The sequence below is a fragment of the Ostrinia furnacalis genome, unplaced genomic scaffold (assembly GCF_004193835.3).
Source record: "Ostrinia furnacalis isolate ACB-3 unplaced genomic scaffold, ASM419383v2 OfSCF7680, whole genome shotgun sequence".
Lineage (NCBI taxonomy): Eukaryota > Metazoa > Arthropoda > Insecta > Lepidoptera > Crambidae > Ostrinia > Ostrinia furnacalis.
The window spans coordinates 889,301-913,125 of record NW_021137919.1 but is presented as its reverse complement, the minus strand read 5'-3'; the positions used below and the strand labels follow the sequence as shown (position 1 = coordinate 913,125).

General features: G+C 41.1%; 2 protein-coding genes across 5 annotated transcripts in view; both read left to right on the top strand.

The window, feature by feature from the left end:
- Pur-alpha (Purine-rich binding protein-alpha) overlaps positions 1-15,813 on the top strand; it is a 41,671-nt gene extending 25,858 nt beyond the window's left edge. For 2 of the 4 annotated variants that reach the window (XM_028322618.1, XM_028322620.1), the window contains exons 4-9: positions 3,167-3,331; positions 4,545-4,723; positions 7,954-8,077; positions 8,871-8,996; positions 9,733-9,819; positions 10,434-15,813. In XM_028322618.1, coding sequence (XP_028178419.1) covers positions 3,167-3,331; positions 4,545-4,723; positions 7,954-8,077; positions 8,871-8,996; positions 9,733-9,819; positions 10,434-10,469 — 717 coding nt within the window. In that variant the 3' untranslated portion in view covers positions 10,470-15,813. The remainder of the gene's footprint in view (positions 1-3,166; positions 3,332-4,544; positions 4,724-7,953; positions 8,078-8,870; positions 8,997-9,732; positions 9,820-10,433) is intronic. The other 2 variants (XM_028322619.1, XM_028322621.1) reach the window with 1 other exon arrangement.
- A 6,202-nt stretch (positions 15,814-22,015) lies between these two features.
- On the top strand, positions 22,016-23,268 carry LOC114365905 (uncharacterized). The gene has a single exon (XM_028322615.1). The coding sequence runs from the start codon at positions 22,039-22,041 to the stop codon at positions 23,191-23,193; it is 1,155 nt and encodes a 384-aa protein (XP_028178416.1). The 5' UTR covers positions 22,016-22,038; the 3' UTR covers positions 23,194-23,268.
- The last annotated feature ends 557 nt before the right edge of the window (positions 23,269-23,825 follow it).

Sequence of the window (23,825 nt, the reverse complement as noted above, 5' to 3'; positions counted from 1 at the left end):
GATTTCAGATTTGCTCCTGTATTTTGGGACTCGACATTCACTTCAAATATTAATAACGTCTCGAATAGACAATAAAATAGAATACTTTATTTTCCGAACAATGGAAAGCAATTTAATTTTATAACTCTGCGAGAATGAACGATGTCTGCAGCGACTTTAATAAAAAACGGAATTGTTACAAACTCACGGAGTTTGGTTTGTCGTCGGCAACGTCACCCTACAACTTCACACGCCCTATATTAATGTTTTTACGCCACAATAATGTTTTTATGAGAGCAGTTTTAAATCTTCGCAATTTTAATAACTGTCATTATTATGGTTAAACACACATTACAAGGTACATTAGTGTCAAATGTACTCGTAAAATGTATGTTTAAATTGAAAGCCTGTTCATCCAAGTTCACTGCGTCTACAATTTTTTTTGCGCCGTAGCCTGCTGATGGGTATAATAAAGTATGTTTGGTATTGCATATGGAGAAAAGTGCAGTCAAAAGAAATAAGGCTCCGTCGATCGATTCCGCGTGAGTATTGCAGATTGCGTCAAAGATCGATCGTTATGAAAACCGATTACAGATTACGTTGATATGATAAACAGCTGATCGTTACTGCGAGCGATAACGATACTAACGACGGCCCAAACAAAGTGCGACCTCCGTGACCTCGTTGCTAGTGCCGCCGACGACTCAATAATATCGCGTTGCTCTGTGAAGCTTGGCTGCCGTCTGTCGCGCCTCAGGTCTAAGCTAAAGGTCACGGTTGTCCTGAGTCTTAACTTTGCCTTCGGATAAATATTCAAATACATGAGGGTGTGAATTCCAGGGATTTCACTGACTAAACTGAAGTTTAAACTGTAAACATAATTTTGTGAACAAAATGTCAGTTACATAGTTAACAAAAGTTTTCAATTCTTTTAACTCTAGACGAACTCTGAAAATGTTAGCAATTTGCCCGGAATAGTGATCATAATTACAATTAAATAATGCCTGTCGAGTCGATATTCATAAAAAGGTTTGATTGATGTATTTTTTAAAGGTAAGATAAGATATCAAATCTATGAGTTCAAAAAACTATGTAGATAAGTAGATTATTATTATTGAGATAGTCCAGATTTTGTCATGATGAGCACTATCCTTTATATTATAACGTCTTAGTTCCTAAATAAATGCTCCGCTAATCTTTCTTCGACGATAATACATTCTGCAAAGAGCAATGACTGATAAGAGCATTGTGGTTATGAGATGTGTACTTAATAGTACGATGTGATGTGACCTCAAATTAAAAACTTGTGTGAATTCATTTTCAAACGCTGTCTGAAAGTTTTTTGTCGTGTAATGTAACTGAAACATAGGTCCTACATGTCCTACTTACTACTTACTATTGCCGTATAATGGTCAGAGAAGTGAACTCTCATACCGTTATTCTGAGGGGATATTCTGAAACGCCCAAAAACTAGATTACTATTGTAATAATTTTAAAACCGGTCCAATTAGAGACGTGAATCTAATCTTAAGTCTAAGGCCCGCATTCAGTTGAATTCCAACACGAAGCACAAATAAAGATATCGCTTGCTTCTGAGATAGGTAGGGGATGTGGACATAGTTCGGATTCCTCTCGTTGAGGAAAAGTTTGTTAAGGAAGGAATTATATGTTTTTCACTTTTTTCTTTCGTTTGGACTTTCGGATAATCCCAGGTTCACATTACAAATGTATTAAGGAAGAAAGACAAGGAAATAATTCCCGTTTCATTATCTAATTAATTACTAATGACTTCTCCAGATATTTAAATTCTCGTGTCTAAAAGTTATTTGTTATTTAGGAATCAGTTTAATATTCTTGGCAGTGCAAATAAGTTATTTTGATTATGTAAGGGAGTTCATGCAACACCTATTTGTAGTTAGCGAAGACTCTACTGTATGTATGTACAGTCGCGGAATGAAAAGGTTCGTCAGTTTTCAAATTGATTCCTTCAACGAATCGCGAGCACATATTACCTTTTGAAACTATGTTACAGAATAATCTCGAGTTAGACAAAATAATCTTTAACTGTTAGTCAGTAAAGTTCAAAATTATTCAGATTAAAGTTGTTTGACATTTATCTTGTCAAGAAGATTATTATGATTGATAAACTAAAACCTTCTTGTTGGTTCAACCTGCCATTATTATTTCTATTAAGGGCTGATTTTTCAATCCTCAGATAACTTTTATCTGAAGAATAAGTTTGGCACATTGACAGTTCCAGTATGGGAAATATGTCAAAATGACAATTTTATTCTTCAGTTAAAAGTTATCCGACGATTGAAAAATCAGCCCTAAATAAAAAAAATACATTTTGTAACATTGCACTGATGGGACAGAAAAATAAGCAAAACCTTCTTCGTTAGCAAACGTCACATTTATTTAAATGTTAGCAGCACTGTTTCTTGCACTGGTATGTTGGCAGGTTTGACTCTTACACTTACCTAGTGCAAGCGAAAACCGACACTAAGGTGACGAACCTTTTCATTCCGCGACTGTACATAGTTTCTTTGAGTATAAATAATCTCTTTGGACATTTCTACTCTGCCCTGTAGTCCAAAACTAGTCAAAGTTTGTACTATAATAACCAAATCATCATCATTTCAGCCATAGGATGTCCACTGCTGAACATAGGCCTCCCCCAATGATTTCCATGTTGATGGATTGGTAGCGGCCTGCGTCCAGCGCCTTCCTACTTACCTTTATGATGTCGTCTGTCCACCTTGTGGGTGGACGTCCCACGCTATATTTTCCACGCTACGAAATATGTACCAGATGTTAGATATAAATATACACCATAACACCATAGACCACTTCTTATCATTTATTTTGCCTATTTGTGTAAATCACATGTTATCATTCTATTTTTTTTATTTATTTTATTTTTAGTTTGTTTCTAATATAAAATACTTACCTTAAATAGATTAACACAACCACGCAGTATCGATTAGCCGGTGGTGGAGGCCTGGTGTGCTGTAGCACAGGGTATCCTAGTACGGACACCAGTCTCTACGAAATACTTATTTTTGTTCCTTGTTGTTATAATTACCCGTTACAAATTGTGACTTTATGTATTTTGTAAAGAGAGAAATAAATAAAGTTATTATTATAGACAATGGGTTTATACATCTCTGCGCGGTGATCCTTGCAGATCGGCGCGGACGGGCGCCGCAGCCAGATCTTTCTGGCGATGTCGACGGCGGCGGAGTTCCGCGACCACCTGTCCAGCTTCAGCGACTTCTACTCCTCGCTGGGCCCGCCCAACCCTGACAACGTGCCTGACGATGGCAAGCTCAAGTCCGAGATGATGCTCAAAGTGAGTGCCCTACTATTACCACCTCTCATTACCACCGCTGCAACACCTGTGTAGCCAGGATATACAGCTTCACCGCCAATAAAACCCAACCAGTAAAGGCCAAGTTGGTACAACGTGCCCGACGACGGCATACTCAAATCGGAGATGACGATGAAATGCAATGGTGTAAAGCCGCGTATCCACTAGAGGCAGCCTCTGGCCGAGTGGCTACCACGTCCCGAGCGACGAAATGTGTCTCGGTCAGCGGTGACGAAAGCTTCGCAACGAGTTGTGGTTGAGGCAGCGTCTCCATTTGAGCAGTCGAGGCTGCTTCTAGTGAAGATCCGGCTTATGCTGCTCGACATGTAACTGATTTGGGTCAATATGCTGCTACCGCACACCTACAGCCTCCTTCCCACTCTGCTGGACGAAGATGAGAGTAAGAATGGGGCTTACCTGAAATTTTGACCACCAGCTATTGCTGATTTCCAGTTGTGTCGCGGTCTGTGACGACTAACTGGCTACCTCCATTGATTTACTGCGCCCTCGTCCTTTAAGGTTCGGCCAAACCAACGTGTACAGCCTGCGAGCCCAATGGCGTGCACTATGGCGATCGGCGATCAGATCCGCTTGTTATTTTGACGTTTCAGATTTTAAAATGGCGGAAATTTTCTAGATAAACGCCTGGAACGCGAACGCGGCAGTGTGAACAACTTTAGCACGCGTAGTGGTCCCCATCGCGCACGTAGGCTGCACGCGTTGGTTTGGCCGGACCTATATCTAGCCCAAACGATTTCACTGTTTCCACACAACCTTGTCGAATTGCCAATAAACAAATTTAAGATACATATAAAAATACCCTTATGTCCAAAGGGTACTACAAGGTTCGAGACTATATTGATGACAAGGATGCGTGGTCAGTTCAGTCTGCACATATTTGATGTACTTGAATTTGACTATTCTTACCGTTAGATACCTAATTCCTGGCAATAAGTGGTGACTGAGTTTGTTCCGGCGTTTCTTCTCAGCACTTGCCATATGTTTGTCTCGAAGCGCTGGTAGGGCCCAAAAGATAAGGAGACATGTAAAGTGCCCCATAAGGGCTACCTTTTCTTTTTTTATTATTTTCTATTGACGTTCATAAGTGCCACTTGTGGTCTAAACTGAATAAATATTTTTAATTTTGATTTTGATTTTTTCCTCCTTAAATTCCTGTGTACCCCATACCGCGCAGGACAACCGGCGGTACTACCTTGACCTGAAGGAGAACTCGCGCGGGCGCTTCCTTCGTGTCTCGCAGACCATCACGCGCGGCGGCCCGCGCTCGCAGGTCGCGCTGCCGGCGCAGGGCATGATCGAGTTCCGCGACGCGCTCACCGACCTGCTGGACGACTTCGGCACCGACGACGGCGGGTGAGTGCGCACACGCTCGCAGATCACACGCACACGTCACACTTACACTTACATTTAAAGGACTAATGCCCCTTTTCACGATCAATCTTTTAAACTTTTTAAGCGATCCCTATGAAAGCAAAATTGCTGTTATGTGTTACCATAGGGGTCACTTAAAAATTAGGGAATGATGGTGAAAACGGGCATTACACTTACATTTAAAGGACTTATGCCCGTTTTCACCATCAATCCCTAATTTTAAAGTGGTCACTTAAAAATTATGGAAACAAAATTCCTGTTATGTGTTACAATAACGGGACTATTCCCACCTTTCGTCCCCACCACTGCAACTCCTGTGTAACCAGGATCTACAGCTTGACCGTCAATAAAAACCCAACCAGTGAAGGTCAAGTTTGTCCCGGGGGTGTGTGTGTTACCATAGGGGTCACTTAAAAATTAGGGATTGATGGTGAAAACTAGCATTAGACAGACATCGCGCAAACTGCAGAATTTTAGTCGGCCGATAGTTGGATCGGATTTCAATTTGTATGAGAAATCCACCAATATCAATTCGGTGTATTGTACGTACACACTTCCATACATGCTCATACGGATTAACTAAAAATTACTTTTCATACTAATAACTTTAAAACACTTACGTTTCATACTAATATAACCTTCACTTACGTTTAACGTGACTCACACTTGCGTTTCATCTGATTTGCACTTACGTTTGATATGAATTACATTTATGTTTTATACTACTTATACTTTCGTTTCGTACTGATAGGACTTTAACTTGTTTCATATGACTTACACTTAAGTTTCTTATCATTTACTTTCAAAGTAACAATTTCATTCACGCAAAACACACAAATACGCTCACTACGTATTTTGAACATTTCATATTCATTACGCATAAACATGTAAATACTCTTTGATTGGACTAATACACATTTTGCTTACATTTCAAATGCACATTGCGTCTCGTACACAAGCCGCGTCACACCCATGTTTAGTACAGAGTGTTACACACACGTCGCCAAGTTGTACTCATTTTAATATGTTTTTCGTACGTGTGGAATATAATTTGAATTAAATTTAGCCATTAAAATCACAACACTGCGTTGTGGTTTTGCAAACGACAGACACAAAAATTACTTTAGTACTTATGACACTGCAGCTACAGACTTTTAGTCGGCCGATAGTATGTCCCGATCCTAATTTGTATGAAGAACAAATCGGTGCACACTTTCATACATGTCCATACTGATTACCGACCCAACTATCGGCGACAAAATGTCGATGGTCTGCGCCTAAGCTAATATCTACTTTTGTTGCAGTTCAAACAAAAAGGCATTTTAATTTTTACTTATTTTACCTTCAAAATATATTGTTATAACTTTTTAAACCGAATAATATTGATCAACCTGTGATATTTATACTTTATTTTCAAACAACATGATGTATTTAAGAACTGCTATAATGCTTATTATTGTGTAAGTACCCAAATTAACGAATGGAGCGTTTGTCGCTCATATAAATTATTCAATAACGCATATTATTCTAAAACTGCAGGCTTTTCCTAAATGACAAAAAGCATAATGTCAAATTATACAACCATAGACACTTGGGTCTTTTCGTGAATCAAATTTCAACCAAAAATATTGAACTACCTACATTTTTGGCATGAATAAGATTTTCAATGCGTGTTTGACATTGTGCGTGTTTGCCATTTTGCGTTGAAGCTATTTTTAAAATTAGCATATAATTATGTATATTAATTTGTTTTTTCCACGAATGAGATGAAGAGACGTAAGCAATTGGCCATAATTTATTAACTCGTGTTTTTCTCTTCCATGCCATGCGTAAGGTCGCCGCTCATGTCGGACCACGGCAACGTTAGGTGTGAACCAATCTGACCGTACTGTCGAGTCCAAATTTATCAAACGCCTAGGCGAATTTCCTGTCTACAACGCCACAACTTACAACACCCTGTATTTATAGACATTTTTGCACATGGTCCTTTTAAAAACTCTAGATTTTGTCATAATGGATGCTAAACAAATAGGGTTTTTCTTGACACTTAAAATCTCGAAAATTATATTAATGAACTGTATGCCCTTGCATGTGTACAAGCACTTAAATAATTTTAACAACATGTTTACCTTGCAAATAAACTGTTTAAATTCAAATAAATCAATTTTAATAAGATTTTACCTAGACTCGTTTCGAGTTTTGAGAGAATCAGGCTTAGCATGATGTGACAAGACTGGAAAGCACTTCCAGGCGAAATGAAATGAAATGAATTATCCAATAAAATATTTACAAATCATGCACATTAATTTGTTCTACAGGGTTTGATGAGCTTGTGGCGTTGTTCAAGTTCTGAAGAATTTATTTATTTATAGAATTAGCTTTTCTTTTCAAAATTTGAGATACGCCTAGGTGTTTCGAGTTGATGTTACTGTCTCTCTGTTTCTTCTACCCTTGGGGCATCATTAGTTAAAAATCTTATAATATCCATCCAGTAAAATAAATATTATTCTTAAATGTTAAACATTTGTAAAGGTTTTGAGTTGAAAGCCGTGAGGTTATCTAGTGATGTTCCAAGAATTTCTATGTATGTATTTGTGGTTTGATTGTCATGTGATTTTTAGATTGTTGTTTTGTATGAGGTTTGAAGCAAACATTTGAGAATATTATCAAAAGCAAATTATAAAGCAGACCAAAGAGGTCATGCCAAGGTCTTCAAACCGTGGGTTTTGGTTTAAAAGCCCAATTAACAAAAGAGTTTTAGTAATCGTTGTTATAAATCCAGTTTATCACGATTATTAGAGCTGTGGTAGGAATAGCATGTTAGTGAGCACACCACACAAGCTGCCTCCAAGAATACTGGGTAAATACCTAAACTAGGTGGCAGACCATTGTTCTGAAACTTAATTGTTAAAACATACAACACAAAACTATAAATTGTTTGGTGACTATAAACGAAAGTAGAATTTATGCTTCAACAAATTTGGTGTGCAACGCTTGCAAATCGTACGACAGATCCGTGACAGTTCACGCGACCTGTCATTTATGATCACGCCGGCGATGGCGATGTGCACGCGTTGGTGTGGTTGAAGCTTTAGAAGTTAAACGTTATTCTATCTATTCCAACATCTTTCAAATCTGTACAAAAACCACAGCTCTAATAATCGTGGCGCGAGCTGTGCGGTGGTAATGCAAAGTGAACCTTACGGTTCCAGCTTCAAGGGCGAGCTGCCTGAGGGCCGGCACCTGCGCGTGGACAACAAAAACTTCTACTTCGACATCGGCCAGAACAACCGCGGCATCTACATGAAAGTCAGCGAGGTGGTACCATCGTTACAAGTAATTGTAGCACTTGAACCTAACGGTAGCAAGTAACGAGCGGGTACGGCCACGCTTGGGACATGGCGGACACTTAGGCTGGGTTGCACCATCTTACTTTAACTTTAACAAACATCAAAAATCTGTCAAACTCCATACAAAGAACACCGGTTATCGTTATAGTTACGGTCAAAGTTAGGTGGTGCAACTCAGCCTTAATATTAATGACGATAGAGTTAATGCAGATAAACATTTAAAAAAGTAATTCAAACAGACAAGGCGCCATATTTTTGCACAAGCGTGGCTATATCCAGCCTGACAATCAGAGATTTGCGTGCACTGGTGTTTTTTGGTCACTAATTGTTTCTTGTACTGAAAAAAACTTACTCATCAGTTTAAAGACAATATTATTATGTCATTAGCTATAATAATAACGTTAAATACCAGTGCTCGCTTTCTCCTAAATAAAATTTTAGTTTCATGAACATACATTCCATTATTGTCTGCTAGGAGATGGGTTAAGAATAAGGTTATTAAAACCCTTCTCCTTCAGCTCTATTTATATTTTTATGTAGTCTCGTGATAATGGAATGAACCAAAATGAACAGAAATAATCTTAGAATACATAACTAAACAAATGTGAATGATAATGTTGTGTGAAAATATTTAATTGGTGTATGAATCTAGCTGTGAGAAAGTCTTTAATTGGTGCATGAACCTTTTGGGAGGGGAACCTGGTACCGCTGACTTCGTAATCTAGATCTTGATGCAATCTTCTTAACGAATAATACTCAAGAGCCTCCCGTGTTTGCAGGTGAAAAGCAACTTCCGCACAGCGATCACGGTGCCCGAGAAGTGCTGGACGCGCTTCCGCGACATCCTGGCCGACTACTGCGACAAGATGTGCCGCGCGCACCACCAGGCGCAGGACCCGCAGATGGTCAGTTATTTACATTTATTAAAACAAAGACTCAAAATTGATCCTTGCAGAAAGGACATTTTTATTTGGCGTTTATAGGAAAGGACTCAAAATAGACCCTTGAGGAACTCCTACTTTGGTTTGGCCTTAATAATAAAGGACTCAAATTAGACCCTTATGGTAGCTCCTACTTTTGTTTAGGATTTATAAGAAAGAACCCAAAGGAGATCCTTACTGAACTCACTTTTGTTAAACATTTTTAGGAATAGGAAATGACACAAAATAGACCCCCTTGAGACACTCCCAACTTTCTTTATTTTAGGAAAGCACAAATTAGACCCTTGTGGAACTTCTACTTTTTTTTAGAACTCCTATATTGCTAATAAGACCTGCCGTTGTGAAAATCCTTGAAGGAGGCTTTTGTCAAGCAGTGGACTTCCTTTGCTTGAAATGAAAATTATAATAAATGTAATCATCAACAGCCCTTTACAGTCCACTGCTGGACTATGAGCCTCCTCCACTATAGTAGAGGGTTTTGCCATAATCCCCACGCTTGGCAGGCGGGTTGGAGATCGCAGTTTAAAAGATTTATGTTTGTCAGAGAGCGCTGCTGCCCGTTCTCTGTTTGATGTGTAGTCCCTAAGTCGCCTCTTACGACACCCGCGGGAAGAGTAGGGGTTGGTGACAAATGTATTCTACTCTGCCGTAAATAATAATATGTAATATTGAGGAATAATAAACGTGTGTGTGGCGACAGGTGGGCCCCGGCGGCGGCGGCGGGCCGGGCGGCGCGGGCGGCAGCGTGCGCCAGACCACCGCGCAGACCACGCCCGTATTCGATGTAGTGAGTACCAGCTTGCTGTATAAGTAGAACAAGAAATAATAAACTAGATATGAATTTTTTTTTATAAAAACAGGTGGTGCCAAAAATGAGCCCAGGTTTTCACTACGGCATTGTATGTCCACGGTCCGAAAGACGTGGTGTGGACGGGCCTCTCAGTAGGTGGACCGGCGATTTAGTGAAGATCGCAAGAAGTACCTGGACGCGGGCAGCGTAGGATCAATCGTTGTGGAAATCTTTGGGCGATGCCTTTGTCCAGCAGTGAACGTCATTTGGCTAAAACGAACGTACGAAATATTTTACTTGTCAAGTGTGAAACGTGTTCCGTGCCTGCATTGATACTAACATCGTCGGAAGCACGGAAACGCCCCGTACGTTCACAGCCTGTGGTTGTTAGCCTGTCAGTGGTGAGCTAATTCGGCTCTAGAAACACGAAATAGTTAATTGACGATTTCATATTTAAGTAGATGAATAAAAGTTTACAAACATCCTTATATCTTTCAGGTTCATAGCTTTAAAAGGACAGGATTAGCATATCTTCCTACAATGGGAATAATAAAGTTTCTGGTATGTGAATGTCGAAAACCGATTTAAAACAGCGACTTTATCAATTCCAGGACACATTACCAGGAAACGCGCCGAACCGGATTTGATGCGAGGATTTGAGCGCCTACTACTGAACTGCCGACTATCGCGACACCGACAGCCCGCCACCGAACCAGACCCGCCGCTCGCCGGCGCCGGGCGCCGCGCCGGGCCCACGCCGCACCCGCCGGGCCCGCGCCGGACCCGCCGGGCCCGCGCCGGACCCCGCCGGGCCCAAGCGGACGCGCGCCGCCCGACGCCACTGACGATGCGTTCGTCTTATCTGTATATAGTATTTTATATACGTATGTTCGGGGCGCCGAGTCACAAGTGGCCGTACCACTATCGCGCGGTACGACAACTTTTACTACTGTTAACGTCATGGAATTAACTGATGCTGCGTAAATTTTGGCCGCGTTACGATGTAACGCAAACATTAGGAATACAAAAGACAAATTTTTGGACTCGGACGTTTCGGTAGTAAGAGTTGGTGTTGATTGTTGTATCGTATTAAAGTACCGCCAGTTGTGCTCGGACGCCCGATATAGTAGTTATATGTATGTATGCCGTTGACGTCACAGCGACTCCGGTAGATGTAAGGATGTGATAAAATATTTGAGCTTTATGGTTTATTTGTAATAGTTCACGCGCGCCTGCGCACTTTGAGTGCCTCGCCGCGCCCGCGCGTGTCCCTTTGTCTGACCCACACTACTTTCGGAGATTCGTAAAACATAAAAGCATAGATTTCTCCACTTGATAGACAAGTTGGTGGTTGTTAGCATACACTTGGTGTGTGAAGGACAGGCGGCGGGCGCGGGCGAACGTCGGGTCTGCGTCAGAGACGCCACAAGCTTTGAGTCAAATCTTCAAATTCACATGTACGTGGCCTTTTAATCTAATTACTTGTGTGACGGCTGCGGCCGGTCGTTTTTTCTGAAACTAACATTAGGTTTTATTTTTTAAATTATCATTTTATCTTTTACTCTTACCATTTTTTATACGTGTAAATAGTTGGCACTCGGCACACGAAAACGGGATTATGAAATGTATCGATTGATTTATCAGAGGGTCGGAAGTTTAATTCCGATCGAAGTCATTTTATTTTTGTTAAGTTGTACCATATTCAGTGAGTCAGGCGATGCATCGCGACCGGGCGAACGGATTGGCTATTAACGCTTTAAACTAAGTAATCGCATCTCTGACGTCTTTAATTAACAACATAATAAAATTGAAAAAAAAAAAACTGTTAATTGTAAAATGCCACTTATCTAGTTTGTAGGTGTATGTGTTTTTTTAACATGGAATATTTAAATATAGTTTTTCGTCTATACTAAGAAGCATACGGCAGGCACGGAGTATGCGGGGAGTCGTCTCGCACGAAGCGTGACGTCGGGTGACGTTGGAATCGGGACCTTCGGTCGAAGGTCATGAGTCGGCATTTCAGTGGCGAGACGGTTCCCGGGGGACTGGCACCGGGTGTTTACAGGGCGGGTGGGGCGCGGGGCCCGGGCCGGGGCGTGCGGGCGCGGGCCCGGCTGGGCGCCGGCGGGCCCGGGCCCCGCGCCGGCCACCTCGAATCATTAGGTAAGTGCCACACTGCTGTGATATTCTCGTAGATCCAGGCGATTTATAATTACCGCAACGCCGCGGTCACGATTGGCTATCAAAATTGGGAATGACCGTTTTAGGATATTTTTCGGATTTATACTTTTGATGTTGAACGTCAACTGTCAATTTTTTTGAGTGAAACTCGAAGTTTTTAGGGAAACGAATTGGTGGGGGTCAAAATTGTTTGCCAAATTATTGGAATCGGGAGACTAGTGTGTATACGTATTTGAAAACAGCGGGCAGTGGCCGGCTCGGCGCATCTTGTATTTGATATAAGATGAAACACTGTTAAATTAAGCAAACTCATGTTTTTCTTGGATATTAAACTCTGTTTTTAAAAAATAAATTAATGATCTTTGACACTGAAATGTACGTCAGGCCGCCATTGTCCGCTACAAATCCGCCTGAGGGGTAGGAGAGGGGAGGGAGGGGTCTCCGCGGAAGTGTGGTTTGTAAGCACCCTGTGTTGTGGTCGGGGACGATCGCTTTTGGAATCTACGGCAGCGCAGTATATTTCTAATCTCTTCTATAGTTTGGTGATCGGTATATTTTGATAGTTTTAAATACTCGGATTTTATATTCAATCGGTGGTCACCGCCTCTCGCTTTCTACCCGCGTAGAATAAAACGGATGCATGCCCGGGAAACATACGCAGGATTGAGTGATCTCGAGTCATCGATTGATATAAGGCTATCCCGTTTTTGCTACACGCGAGTAGAAGGAGACGGACCGGCTGTCAACTGAAATCCGTTGAATATAAAAATCAGTCATTTTAGTAATCGTTTGAAAGTGAACGTTACAGCATAATAATAAAGTGCATATTCCAAGAGTGAGTCCCTCACGTGCTTGCGCGGGCCCTCACGTGCCTTCGACTTTATTGATGTATTTAAGCATTTTTGTTTTTACTATTATTACGGTTACGAGCGTAACTACATCACCCCTGAGTTTTCACCCTTTATTGGTAGCTTTAAACGCGCTGTCGACGTCGCATCGATCGCGGACGGAAAAACCTTTACGACGTAACGTGCTTTTTAAGAAAAAAACAAAAAAATCGTAAAAAGTCGAAATAAAAATAGTACATAAAAAGTTGTTACAGATAACCGAGCGCGTTAAGTTTTGTAAACGTTTTTTTTTTTATTGTATCCTGTAATGATTATGTAGGAGCGTTTCGGACGCGTAGTATATATTTTTTGTATTAGTTTTACGATAGTTTCGAATCGTCCCTCGGGCTTCGCTTCGTTCGATACAGTATTGTATGGTGCACAGCGTCGCGGATGTATCATATAACTTGTTTTTGTTCCTAGTTGTACTCAAGCTTTCCATGTTACGCCAGAAACCAACACTGCAATGTATTCAAATCAACCGTCGCCTGGTTCCTCTGAGCATAATACTGTCGCAGGTTTGTGGCGTAATACTCGAAGGCGTTAGTCGCTGTGCTTATCTCTAAGTCAGGTTGTACGTTCCACGTGCAATAGATACCGCTTCGCCGAACCGATTATACCTACTGTTAATGTTTAACTTCGATCGTACATCGTTCGCGAGCAGTCGCACGACTGGAGGCAGCGGGACGATTACGCGATCCGTATGTAACCTTCCGTGCGCAGTCAGTCGTGCGGACTACTGCGACTTGCAATAAATTGATTGTGAACGATGACCTGCAGATGCCATCTAAGTAGAAAGAGAGTTGTTTGAGTGACAGAGACGGCACTAAAATCTATTTCACTCATATAGTGCCCTCCCCGTCACGCATGTTTTCGACTCGACAGATTGCTGAACACTGCAGTTATCGTAATTTAAAACAGAAATTGTAAAATAGCGTATTTTTCACCCTTACGAATCATAGAAATAGTTAGATCCATTCGATTGCAACCTCCGGGCTCGTACCCGGGGTGCACTCAATGTGGTATTTGTGTAGGTTAATTTACAGTACATTTTCCTCTGACCATTTCTTAGAGTGGCATAAGTTGGTGACGTCCGATTTAAGTGTTACATATAGAAAAAAAAAGATAAATAACTATATAAAAACACTTCTGCAGCGTGGAATGAAAACCTTGGAGCTTTAAAGAGTGATTCATCGAAGATACCACTTATTCGATTTCTCGAAATTGTAACTCGGTATAATGCATGCACGGCATTATCATAACTCCTCAATCAAAAAGGTCTGAATGGATTTACAACGGAACAGCATTAGCAATTTTGACAAACGAATGATTCGTGTGTTCGATACGATCGACGATAGATCCTCCAGTGTTTTTGAGTTGTGCTGTACGTTAAAATAGTAATATTATGTAAGGGGGCGGCGGTCGTTAGGCCGGGCGGCGGCGCGCGCGCACGAGTGCCGAGTTGGCTCGCGGGGAGGCGGTCGCACTGCTGCGTACTGGGTGGTACATAAAAAAATCTTCCAATACACAAAAGAACGCATCATTACAGGCATCGTAAATCTGAATCTACCTTAACAATAGGTACTATCGACAACAGTGTTAACTGCCCATTGCCGGTCATGTCGTCTCGTTCTATCGCAAAGAATCACCATTGATGAGAGCGAGAGCAAAAACGGAAATGGATAGTTAACACTGTGGCCGTGTGTACATTTTTAGTTCATTTTAAGAACTCGTTCTTTATCAAGGTATATTCTCTTAATAGAAAAAAATAGCAGTCGGACATGGTGTGTGCCACCCCGTACCTCATAGCCTAGTCCCCAGCACGGTGCCTCCCCGCGACGTGGCTTAATTTTAACAACTTTATGGTACAAAAACGTAATTTTAGTTCCATAGACGGTTAAGACTACAGAGTTTATATCTAGAGATTATTAAAGTATATCCTCCGGCTGGTTCAGCCAGCCTAGCAACAGTCAATAAAATAAAATAATGCTATATGATAAAGATATATTAATATTAAATAGTGTCTATTCTTCGAGAAGCTAGTAATCGCGTGGGTTTAAGTCGGCAATAGTTTGTAGTGCACGATTTGCTAAGAGATTTTTCATTTCCTCGAGATCTCCGTTGGGTCGGGCCGGCAATTATGTTTTCCCATCACCCTTGACTTATCCATGACCTCCTTCTTAAGTCCCTATGCCTATTGGCAACATTTATTCAAAAACAATAATGAAGTCCTTTTTCAACAGTCTAGTTCTATCAGAAAGACTGGATATTCCCAACCCATTGACCTTTATGTTCTTTTTCCTGCCCTTCTGAACATAAAAAATCTCCTTTGATCCCTTCAATTATTATTTGTATCTATACTTAGATTTATAATTCACGTCATTAATTTGGCAATCCTCGTGCGATAATGCTATACGCGTATAAGCGTAGATCTTCGGTCAATTCCAGTCGATTGATAACATTATTATGTATCCTTGTTTCACGGTTTCTATGTATGCCACTTTTCGAGAAATTACTGACGCGAATTAAAGTCTAAGTACTTTTGTATGTGCAACCCCCACGAAGTTTTAGTGACAAATAGCACGATGAGAAACGATAGCCAATGTGTAATAGAAATCGCCAGATGTACTCTTTACGATTTCTATCGCCTATTGATTTGAGTTTTAATCTGCTGGTCTTCAGACTTCGGCGGGGCTGTATCAGACAATGTAGTGCGTCAGGTCCCGCCGGCCCAAGTCTCGTGCCGCCGGAGCGGTGCCGCCGAGTGCTGCCCTGTGATAGCGCGCCCACCGCCGTCGCCCGCACGTCTCTCTCACGCTTCACGCTTATTCATCTTAGTTAAGGTTTATTCAGAGTAAATACAAATGAGTAGGTCATCTTCATAGAAACGCACCGAGCGCGGTTTATATGTGAGCTCGCCAATATACGTATGCGGCGCGCACGCACACACTGACTAAATTCGGCGCAACCACGACTGGCTCCCCGCTAATCGCCGCAAAATTTTGTCAGTGTGTGCGTGCGCGCCGCATACGTATATTGGCACGCTCACATACAAACCGCGCCCGTGCGTTTCTATGAAGATGACCTACTCATTTGTATTTACTCTGGTTTATTTTTATTCCTTACTCCACTTGACATATCGTAACCAGTCTCTTAAACGTAGAAATGCCGTTTTCGAATCTAGTTACGGACGTGGAATTAAGGCTTCGGCACACGTTCACTTTCTCTTTGCCCTAAGTATTTCTATGGTTATTAATTAAAATGTTCAAAGGGATCTCCAAGGCAGCTCCGATTCCTCTTTAAATACAGGTTACTACTCTGACTCGACCGGACACGACACAATTTTTCTGCCAAATCTTTAACTTTATTTTGAATTCTTCTAAAATAACTACAGTCCACAATCTTTACTCCTTGTCGGTTTAGGGAACGTGTGCCTTGTATGTAAGTGTTTATTCTCTATTCACAACTCGATGGCTATGTTGTCAAACAAAGCATGTACGAAATTAAATAAATCAATAAAAGTAAATACTCAAACCACTAAGTTATCACATTTTCAACAACAGTCATCAAAACAATTTTTACTAAGCGAAGGTGTCATTCTCTACACCTGTTGCAATGTAAATGTCTACCTTCGAGTTGTGAACTGAGTATTATTGCGTGCAGTTTGAAGTGATAGTCAATTATTATAATATTCACTCGCCGCGCCGCCGACTCACTCCACGCAGCGCTAGATCTAGTCGGAATGTACTGAGGCAGAAGTAAACTATGGACCTAAATTCAATACCACAATGTTTATTACGACTATTACACATGATGTCCCTTGTAATTTTCATCAAATTTAAGTTGAGTCAAAAGACATTAAGACTATTAAATGGTTGTGCTAGACTGATTACTTTTGTCGTGTTACTTCATATTTTGGGACTATCAGTATGAAATATGGATTGTGAGTTGAATTTTATGCTTATATCTATGTCAAATGTTGGTTTCATTAACACCATGTCTATCTAGATGATGTTCTGATTTCCACATACGGATTCGGAAGACATAATCTATTTGTTAAATATTTACTGATATTTCAATTTTTAAATCATGTTATAACATTATTTATTGTGGCCTAAACTTCAACGAATTGGTCGTTTCAAACTGCTAAACGATATCATTGTTATAGTTAGACATAACTTTATTTATACATTGGTTTTTGAATATTATTGTTTAATGCCAGAATATTGTAATTTTTAGCAATTAATCAAACGTATGTATAAGCGATACCGAGGTATTGACACGTTAGCATTTTAGTTGTCTGCTTTGGGTCCATAGTTTCCATGGTATGAGGACGAGTGTGTCGGCGGCGAGCGCCACGCCGCCCCCGTAAGTGTTATACATTACATTAAATAAATAGGTCACTAGATAAAGAAATACAAACTGTGAAACTTAAAAATCAGAGTTATAATAGTACGTTAGTTTTAATTATATTTCTGATATTAATTGATGTTTTGCTAAAAGATAATTTATCTGTACGTTACGTTTGATGTCGCGTGGTTGTAGCGAGCTTCTGCCGTCGCAGCGTCCACCGCGCCACACTTCGGCTATTGTTTTACGGACAGATTATTGTTAGTTTACAGTTCCTCGCAAATGCATCCACTTGGATCTTGTTACACCACGCGGGCCCGGAGCACGACTCCCGAGCTCCTTGTTAATCGCGATAGTTATTCGACTCCGAGAGAGATGGGGACTGACAAAGGACCAAGATGAACATACTCGTGCGCTCATACTTTTGTTACCTTCCATCTCTTTTGATCAGATGTCGAAATGTAGATTGTTTGCGTTTTGTAACTCGACAACGACAAATGTTATTCCTTCGGGTTTCGTCGCTTCAGGCCCCACTTAATAATTTTAACCCGCCACTACTATGTAATGTAACCTCAAAAATATTTTTAATACAATATAAGCAATACCACAGTACCTGAAATTGAAAAAGGATATATAAAGAGAAAAATGTAATAGTTCGGAAATATTGGTTGGATACAAATATGTAATAGAACTTGGCGGTGTTTGACGAGCAGTTATAAAACAGGAAAACGGTTGCATAAATGTTGCGTTGTGATGTTGGTTTGATTGTTTTGTGCGTTTCTTGCTTTGGACGGTTGATGGAACTAGTTCGACGGGGCCAGCGGAGCCGCCCGCTTCACCACGGCGGCTCCCCTGGCGCCCCACGATTGTAAATACTGGCTGAAAATTTTCAATCTTTAACCCTTAGCATGTATGAGAGCGGGTCAATAATACATTATTACTGGAAATGGTAGTCACGGGTTGGATTCCCCACGTCGGTGGTCGGAGACTGGACCCAGCAGGGAGCTGCGCCTCGCGCAGGAGGCCGCGTCGCTCGCTCCTAGGATGGCGAGTGCAGGTAACATTAGGTCCTGGTTAGGGTAAACGGTTGAAGGGAACATAAGCGAGGTGATAGGACTTGTTATTAGGCATAGGAATCACTGGGACCGGCTGGAGTGTGTAGATTTTTACCCTGGATTTAATAAATTTAAATCAAATACAGACTAACGATTGAAGCTTTCGATGAACCGGGCAAGGTAGACTGCTGGGTTCAGGTCTACATAGCTAGTCGGTTCTACCACGTATGTTTAGGACGTGCCATACGCAGGAGTCGAGTCGCCACGACACGCGGGCAGCCAGCGGCGGCGCCCGGTGCGGCACCGCGGCGTCTCGTTGCTGTGCGGAGGAATAGTTAACATCCGGACAGTTTACTTTCATTATGTACGTGTATGTATTAGGGTATCCTTTGTATTTACGTCCAGGAGATAGTGGAATGAAAATTGCTTCAGTTTTGTGTTGAATTATTAGGATGTAATGCTGGTCGAGTAAGGTGTCGCAGGTTGATAGCGAGATCTGTCTGCGGAGTGCAAGGAGCCGCCGCCGGCAGCTGCCGGCGCGCGTCACGTCACGAGTGATACGCGAGAAATATCATGAGTGTGAGATGGAGGTGAACAAATACTGCCAATCGATTGTAGTTTATATTATATAATGGATAATGATTTGTAGCGTTAAAACGATTTCGAAATATTGTGTCCTGAATATTTCATATTTTATGTATAGTATCGAAATGCGGCGGCCCGGTGCTGTTCAAGCGCCCGCCTCCGGCCCGGTGGGCCACGCGCTGTTCAGTTTCGGTCGTGCCTTCAACTCTCATTCATCTTACGGACAATAGATTGTACTGTACGAGTCATCTCTCCATCCGGGCGCTTGGGCAGAATCGGCCGCACTGTAAATGTTTTCCTTAGGGTGAGAACGATGGATACAACTGTGTTCTGTAGTGTACCGAGCGACAGGGCGTTGTCTAGATAGGTTTGCACTTGACGCGCGGCCGCTACTAGCGTGCGCCCGCCCGCCATCTTGTAGGCGCCATAACGCAAAATGGCCGCGCGGTGTATAAGCGAACTTTGTTCGCTGGGCTAAGATGTAAAAAAAAAATAGATTGCAATATAAATTGTGGTTGTTAGGCGTAAGATGACGGCATATTGGGTGTTGTGTATGAAGAGGTGGAGATGAGACCTAGCTGGTTAAGGAATGGAAGTCCCATAGAACACGTATTTTAAATTGTTTTTTTGACATTTTGTCTTGTAAAATTCTAAAAGAGTAACATAAATGAGGCTTTCGGAAACTTGCCTAATTTTGGATTAATATGCACCCAATATGCACTGGAGTAGTGATTAATTTTGATATCGTAAAGTACGGAACTGTGGGACTGACGTGGCTCATGTGATGAGGATAAAGGTTTATTTGTATTTTGATTTGTAAAATGCTCCGTGTGTAACACGGCTGCATTTCGAGACTGCTTTTGTGTGTGTGGGGAGGTGGCGGCGCGCTCGGCGTGGGTTCCGCCCAGATTTGATGCTCTCCGAGGGACCGACGCGGCCGTAGCACCGCCAGCCACCGACCCCAAGGCGCTTCCCTTGCACAATTTATGGCTTTCACCGAATAGGTTCTCATCACCAGCATTAAAATGGTTTGGTGAGGCCCGAAAATTGTGGAATAGACGCGCCAGTGAGATTTTGTATCCAAAGATTGAATAGTGTGATGTATAACTTCCTATAGGTTTATTATTATACTAGTATTTTATATAACTTACTTGTTGTTTTTTCTATTGTTTGACACTAGTTGGTATTGAAATTTTGGAAAAATGACAGATCTCCAAATCGAATTTTGATGTGAAATCAACAGACGTAGGTTTGTATGTCTGGTACGAACACTCTTGGCGTGATGGGCACTCGTGTAGAGGGCGAGCGATAATACTCCAGGTAGCTGTAGTGTCTGTCACGTTATTGTATTTATGTATTTTGGAACGAGTGGAACTCTGTGCTCGAACTAAAAAATAACAGGCAAGTCCAGTATTATTGCCAAGTTTTGACCTTAGAGTTCGGGCGCAGGGAGTGTATATCATGGGATAGGATGGCAGTGAAACTGCAGCTAAGATGGTGCTTGTGTGTACTTACGAATGGATATCATATTGTTATATTATTTCTACTTCAAAAAAATAAGAAAAAAAATGCGCCTATTTATTTTATTTTAGAAAGAAACTGTAAGATTTATTTAGGAACCCTGCAAATTATTTGCTGAATTGTCCGAATGCGTTAGTTTTTATTTCGTGTCTTACTCTTGTTTGTGAGCGTGACACGAATTATTTTTCTGTACACAACCTTTTTTGTCACATAATAGTCTTGAGAAGTAATCAGCAATAGATCTAAGGTTGTTTTGTACCGAAGAATACTCGTGTAGCGAGGATAAGAGCCGTCGTGACGTGAGAAACGTGGGTAGATGAAGCAGCCGCGCGCGCGACGCGCGTGTGACGTCGCGCGACGCGGGTAGTTGCTCGACATACACAAGGCGGAATATTGGTGCGCGACTGCGACGCGCGGTGTGCCGTAGGAAAGTTTTACGATAAATGGTGAAAAAATAAAGAAACTACAAAAAAACAAGCTTTTGTTTTATTTTATTTTTGTGAACCTATTGTGTTATTACAAAGAAAAAATAACACTGAATTTTGATAAAGTAAGAATTCAAGTATTCTACTCTACAGTTAATAACGCGGGGCCAACGAAATCGTATTTAATAAAGCCCTGATAAAATTGGTCAATGACGCAAAATAAAATTCATATTTTTTTATGGCCAATTTTTATCCGATAAGACGTAGTAGTAGGCCAAATAGCATAATTTCTTGGTTACCTACTGAATATACAGTTAGGTTGGTAACTAAGTTGGTACACATAAACTTAAAACCATTGTGTTTTTTTATCGGATAAGTTCTTATGATATTCTAACTATCTACATACTATACATGTCTCGCCGCTTAGGTAGGCACTTGACGTGAGACTTGAGCGTGTCAGCAGCGTGCTCATCTTCTACTTGAGTAAGGCACTAATTTTTACTAGGTTTTTTTTTTAATGTTACTTGGACAATTTCACACAGCGCCAGCTAGCCCCAAAGTTCACACAGAAGTGTAAAATGAGTAGGTACGCTTCAAGCTAGAAATCTAAATTCAGAAAGCGAGGCTAGTAGAGGGGTGTGTGGTCCTATGTTCGATTTAGAAAACTTATGAGACTTGTGTGTGTACCTAGGTCTGAGGTGTAATGTAGTAGATTTAATTCAACATTTGATTTGCTTTTCACAATAAAAAAATGAGTTACGTCTCGTAATAGTTTTCTAAATGGAACATCGCGGGCTACCTACTTTTTTACACATTTTTTGCATCTTATAATAACTGCATAACAATGTAGGTATAACTTGATGTGCCGTCATCTTTATACTGTTACATACTCTTACCCAAATATTTAATTTAACATTTACTACTGTTTGCGTGTTTTAAAATTGCGAAATTAAATTAATTTCAATGATCAATGTTAAAAGCGCAAACAATACACTACGCACCGCGTACTTTAATTTACCTTGACATTCATTCGCCGCGCGACAAACATTTTGCATTAACTATTGTGCAAGCGATCTAATAACCAATAATCGGATCCTCAGCAAACGTTTGCCCATCAATAGGTTTATTTAACATCCGATATATAAACCTGTGCCGTTTCTGGGGCAGCATCATTCGGGTCAGTGTCTCCGAACAACTCGAGTTGCCTCAACTATGAAGGTACTTGTCGGATTTGTATTTGTAATTAGTACTGTGTCAGCCCTTGGTTCGGGGCCGTACCTGCCAAGTGGCTGGAGACCGTCTGGTCCAGCATTCTTGCTGCCTTCCGAGCTAAGGACAGGACTTAAGTCTGATGAAGGACCATCCGAACCAAAGAGTGTTGATGATTTAATAGCTTCAGTGTCATCGTCAGCGCAACCCGATAAACCTGAATCTGTTACATCAGAAACCGGCACATCTGAAGAAACTCTTGTATCTTCAGAACAAACGACCTTAAAACCCGAGGTAACTAAATCGGATTCTATATCTTCAGAACCAGAACAAGGTTCGTTAAGTCAAGAAAACGAAGCGTCCGGCTCCGATTTCCTTCGCGAGTATGGCCCGCCAGCTGTCCTGGACATCCACCAATCAATAACAGTGCAGGGTCTGCCTGATATAGTGACGGAACATACATTCAAAGTCGTCGACGCCAAAGTAACTGAAGACCAAGTTGTTATAATCAAGGGAAATGAAGAATCGATCAAAGAATCTGTCGTTGCAAGCAAGACTCCTGAAGACGTGTCAGCTCTAACAAACGCTGTGATTGAGACTAAATCAGTTCAAGAAGATGTCCCTGTCCAAACTCTTGCCACAGTAGAGCCAGAAATATGTCAAGATACCACCACTGAGACTGATTTCAAAGAAGCAACTTCTGAAGCTGTACCTCAAAAATTAGAAGAAGGCACGACTGGCACGACTCAGTCCCAAACAAGTATTGAAGAAACTACAAAAATAGACGATTCTTTATTAGTAAAATCAATTGATGCTGTAGCTAAAGTTACGGAGAGTGCCAGCCTGGAATACTTGCCTCCGGTATCCAACGAGGAATCGGTCCAAAACAGTAAGGAAACTGGTAAAGAAGATACTGCAGTTATTTTGGAAGTGCCATTGACTACATCAGAAAAGACTGAAGACAATGAAGCCGTTGGCAAAAACAATAATATTGAAGAAGGCAGTGGATTAGGAAAAATTCCTGATGTGTTGAACGAGCAAGAACGTGTTGGTTTCAGGGAATACGGGCCGCCAAAGTCTGAAGAAGAAAGAATTAAAAATAATGAAACGAGAAAAAGAAGATTTTCTTCAAGGTTCGCATCTTTTAAGAAACATTAATCGAATTGAATAAGTACCTAAACACCAAGTAAAAAACAAAACGATGTTACTAGTAACTATGTAACTAAATGTAAATACTCATTAAATCAGGAATTAAAAATGTTAAAATATTTTAATTTATTAATATACCTACTGCCTACCTAACCTTAATTAAGCTTTTGGACATAGGTAAGGTAGGCCTCTCTAATCTGTAACTCTGCATGATGTAAGTACGCGACAACTTCCTTTTGTCACGATTACTAGATACAATATCTCCACGTATCGTCCACTTTGCCCCCGGGCTCACAATCGCACCCGCATCACCCCGATCGCATCGGCCCCGATAGACATCTTGATGTGATGAGCACCGGTGATGAGTGTGGGGGTCGAACGCTCCCTTGTGCGCCGTATTACGCTACTAATTCATTACGATCGCGTCGTGTTAGCAGTTGTTTCATTCATATTGGTGGAGGCAGACGTAGGCCACAGGCCACACATAACAGAAATGTTTGTATGAAGGTATTAAGTATCTAGATGGAATGTAAATATATAAGATTTTTTGGAGCGTGTTTGTTAGTCTGATAGAGCAAAGAGACTGCTCTTTCTCTTTACTTTTTGAAAGAGTGAAATAATTATGCAAGCCATTAGGTGTT

Bases quoted from the DNA above. Each gene is read 5' to 3' on its own strand.
- LOC114365905 (XM_028322615.1), top strand. From the start codon at position 22,039: ATGAAGGTACTTGTCGGATTTGTATTTGTAATTAGTACTGTGTCAGCC.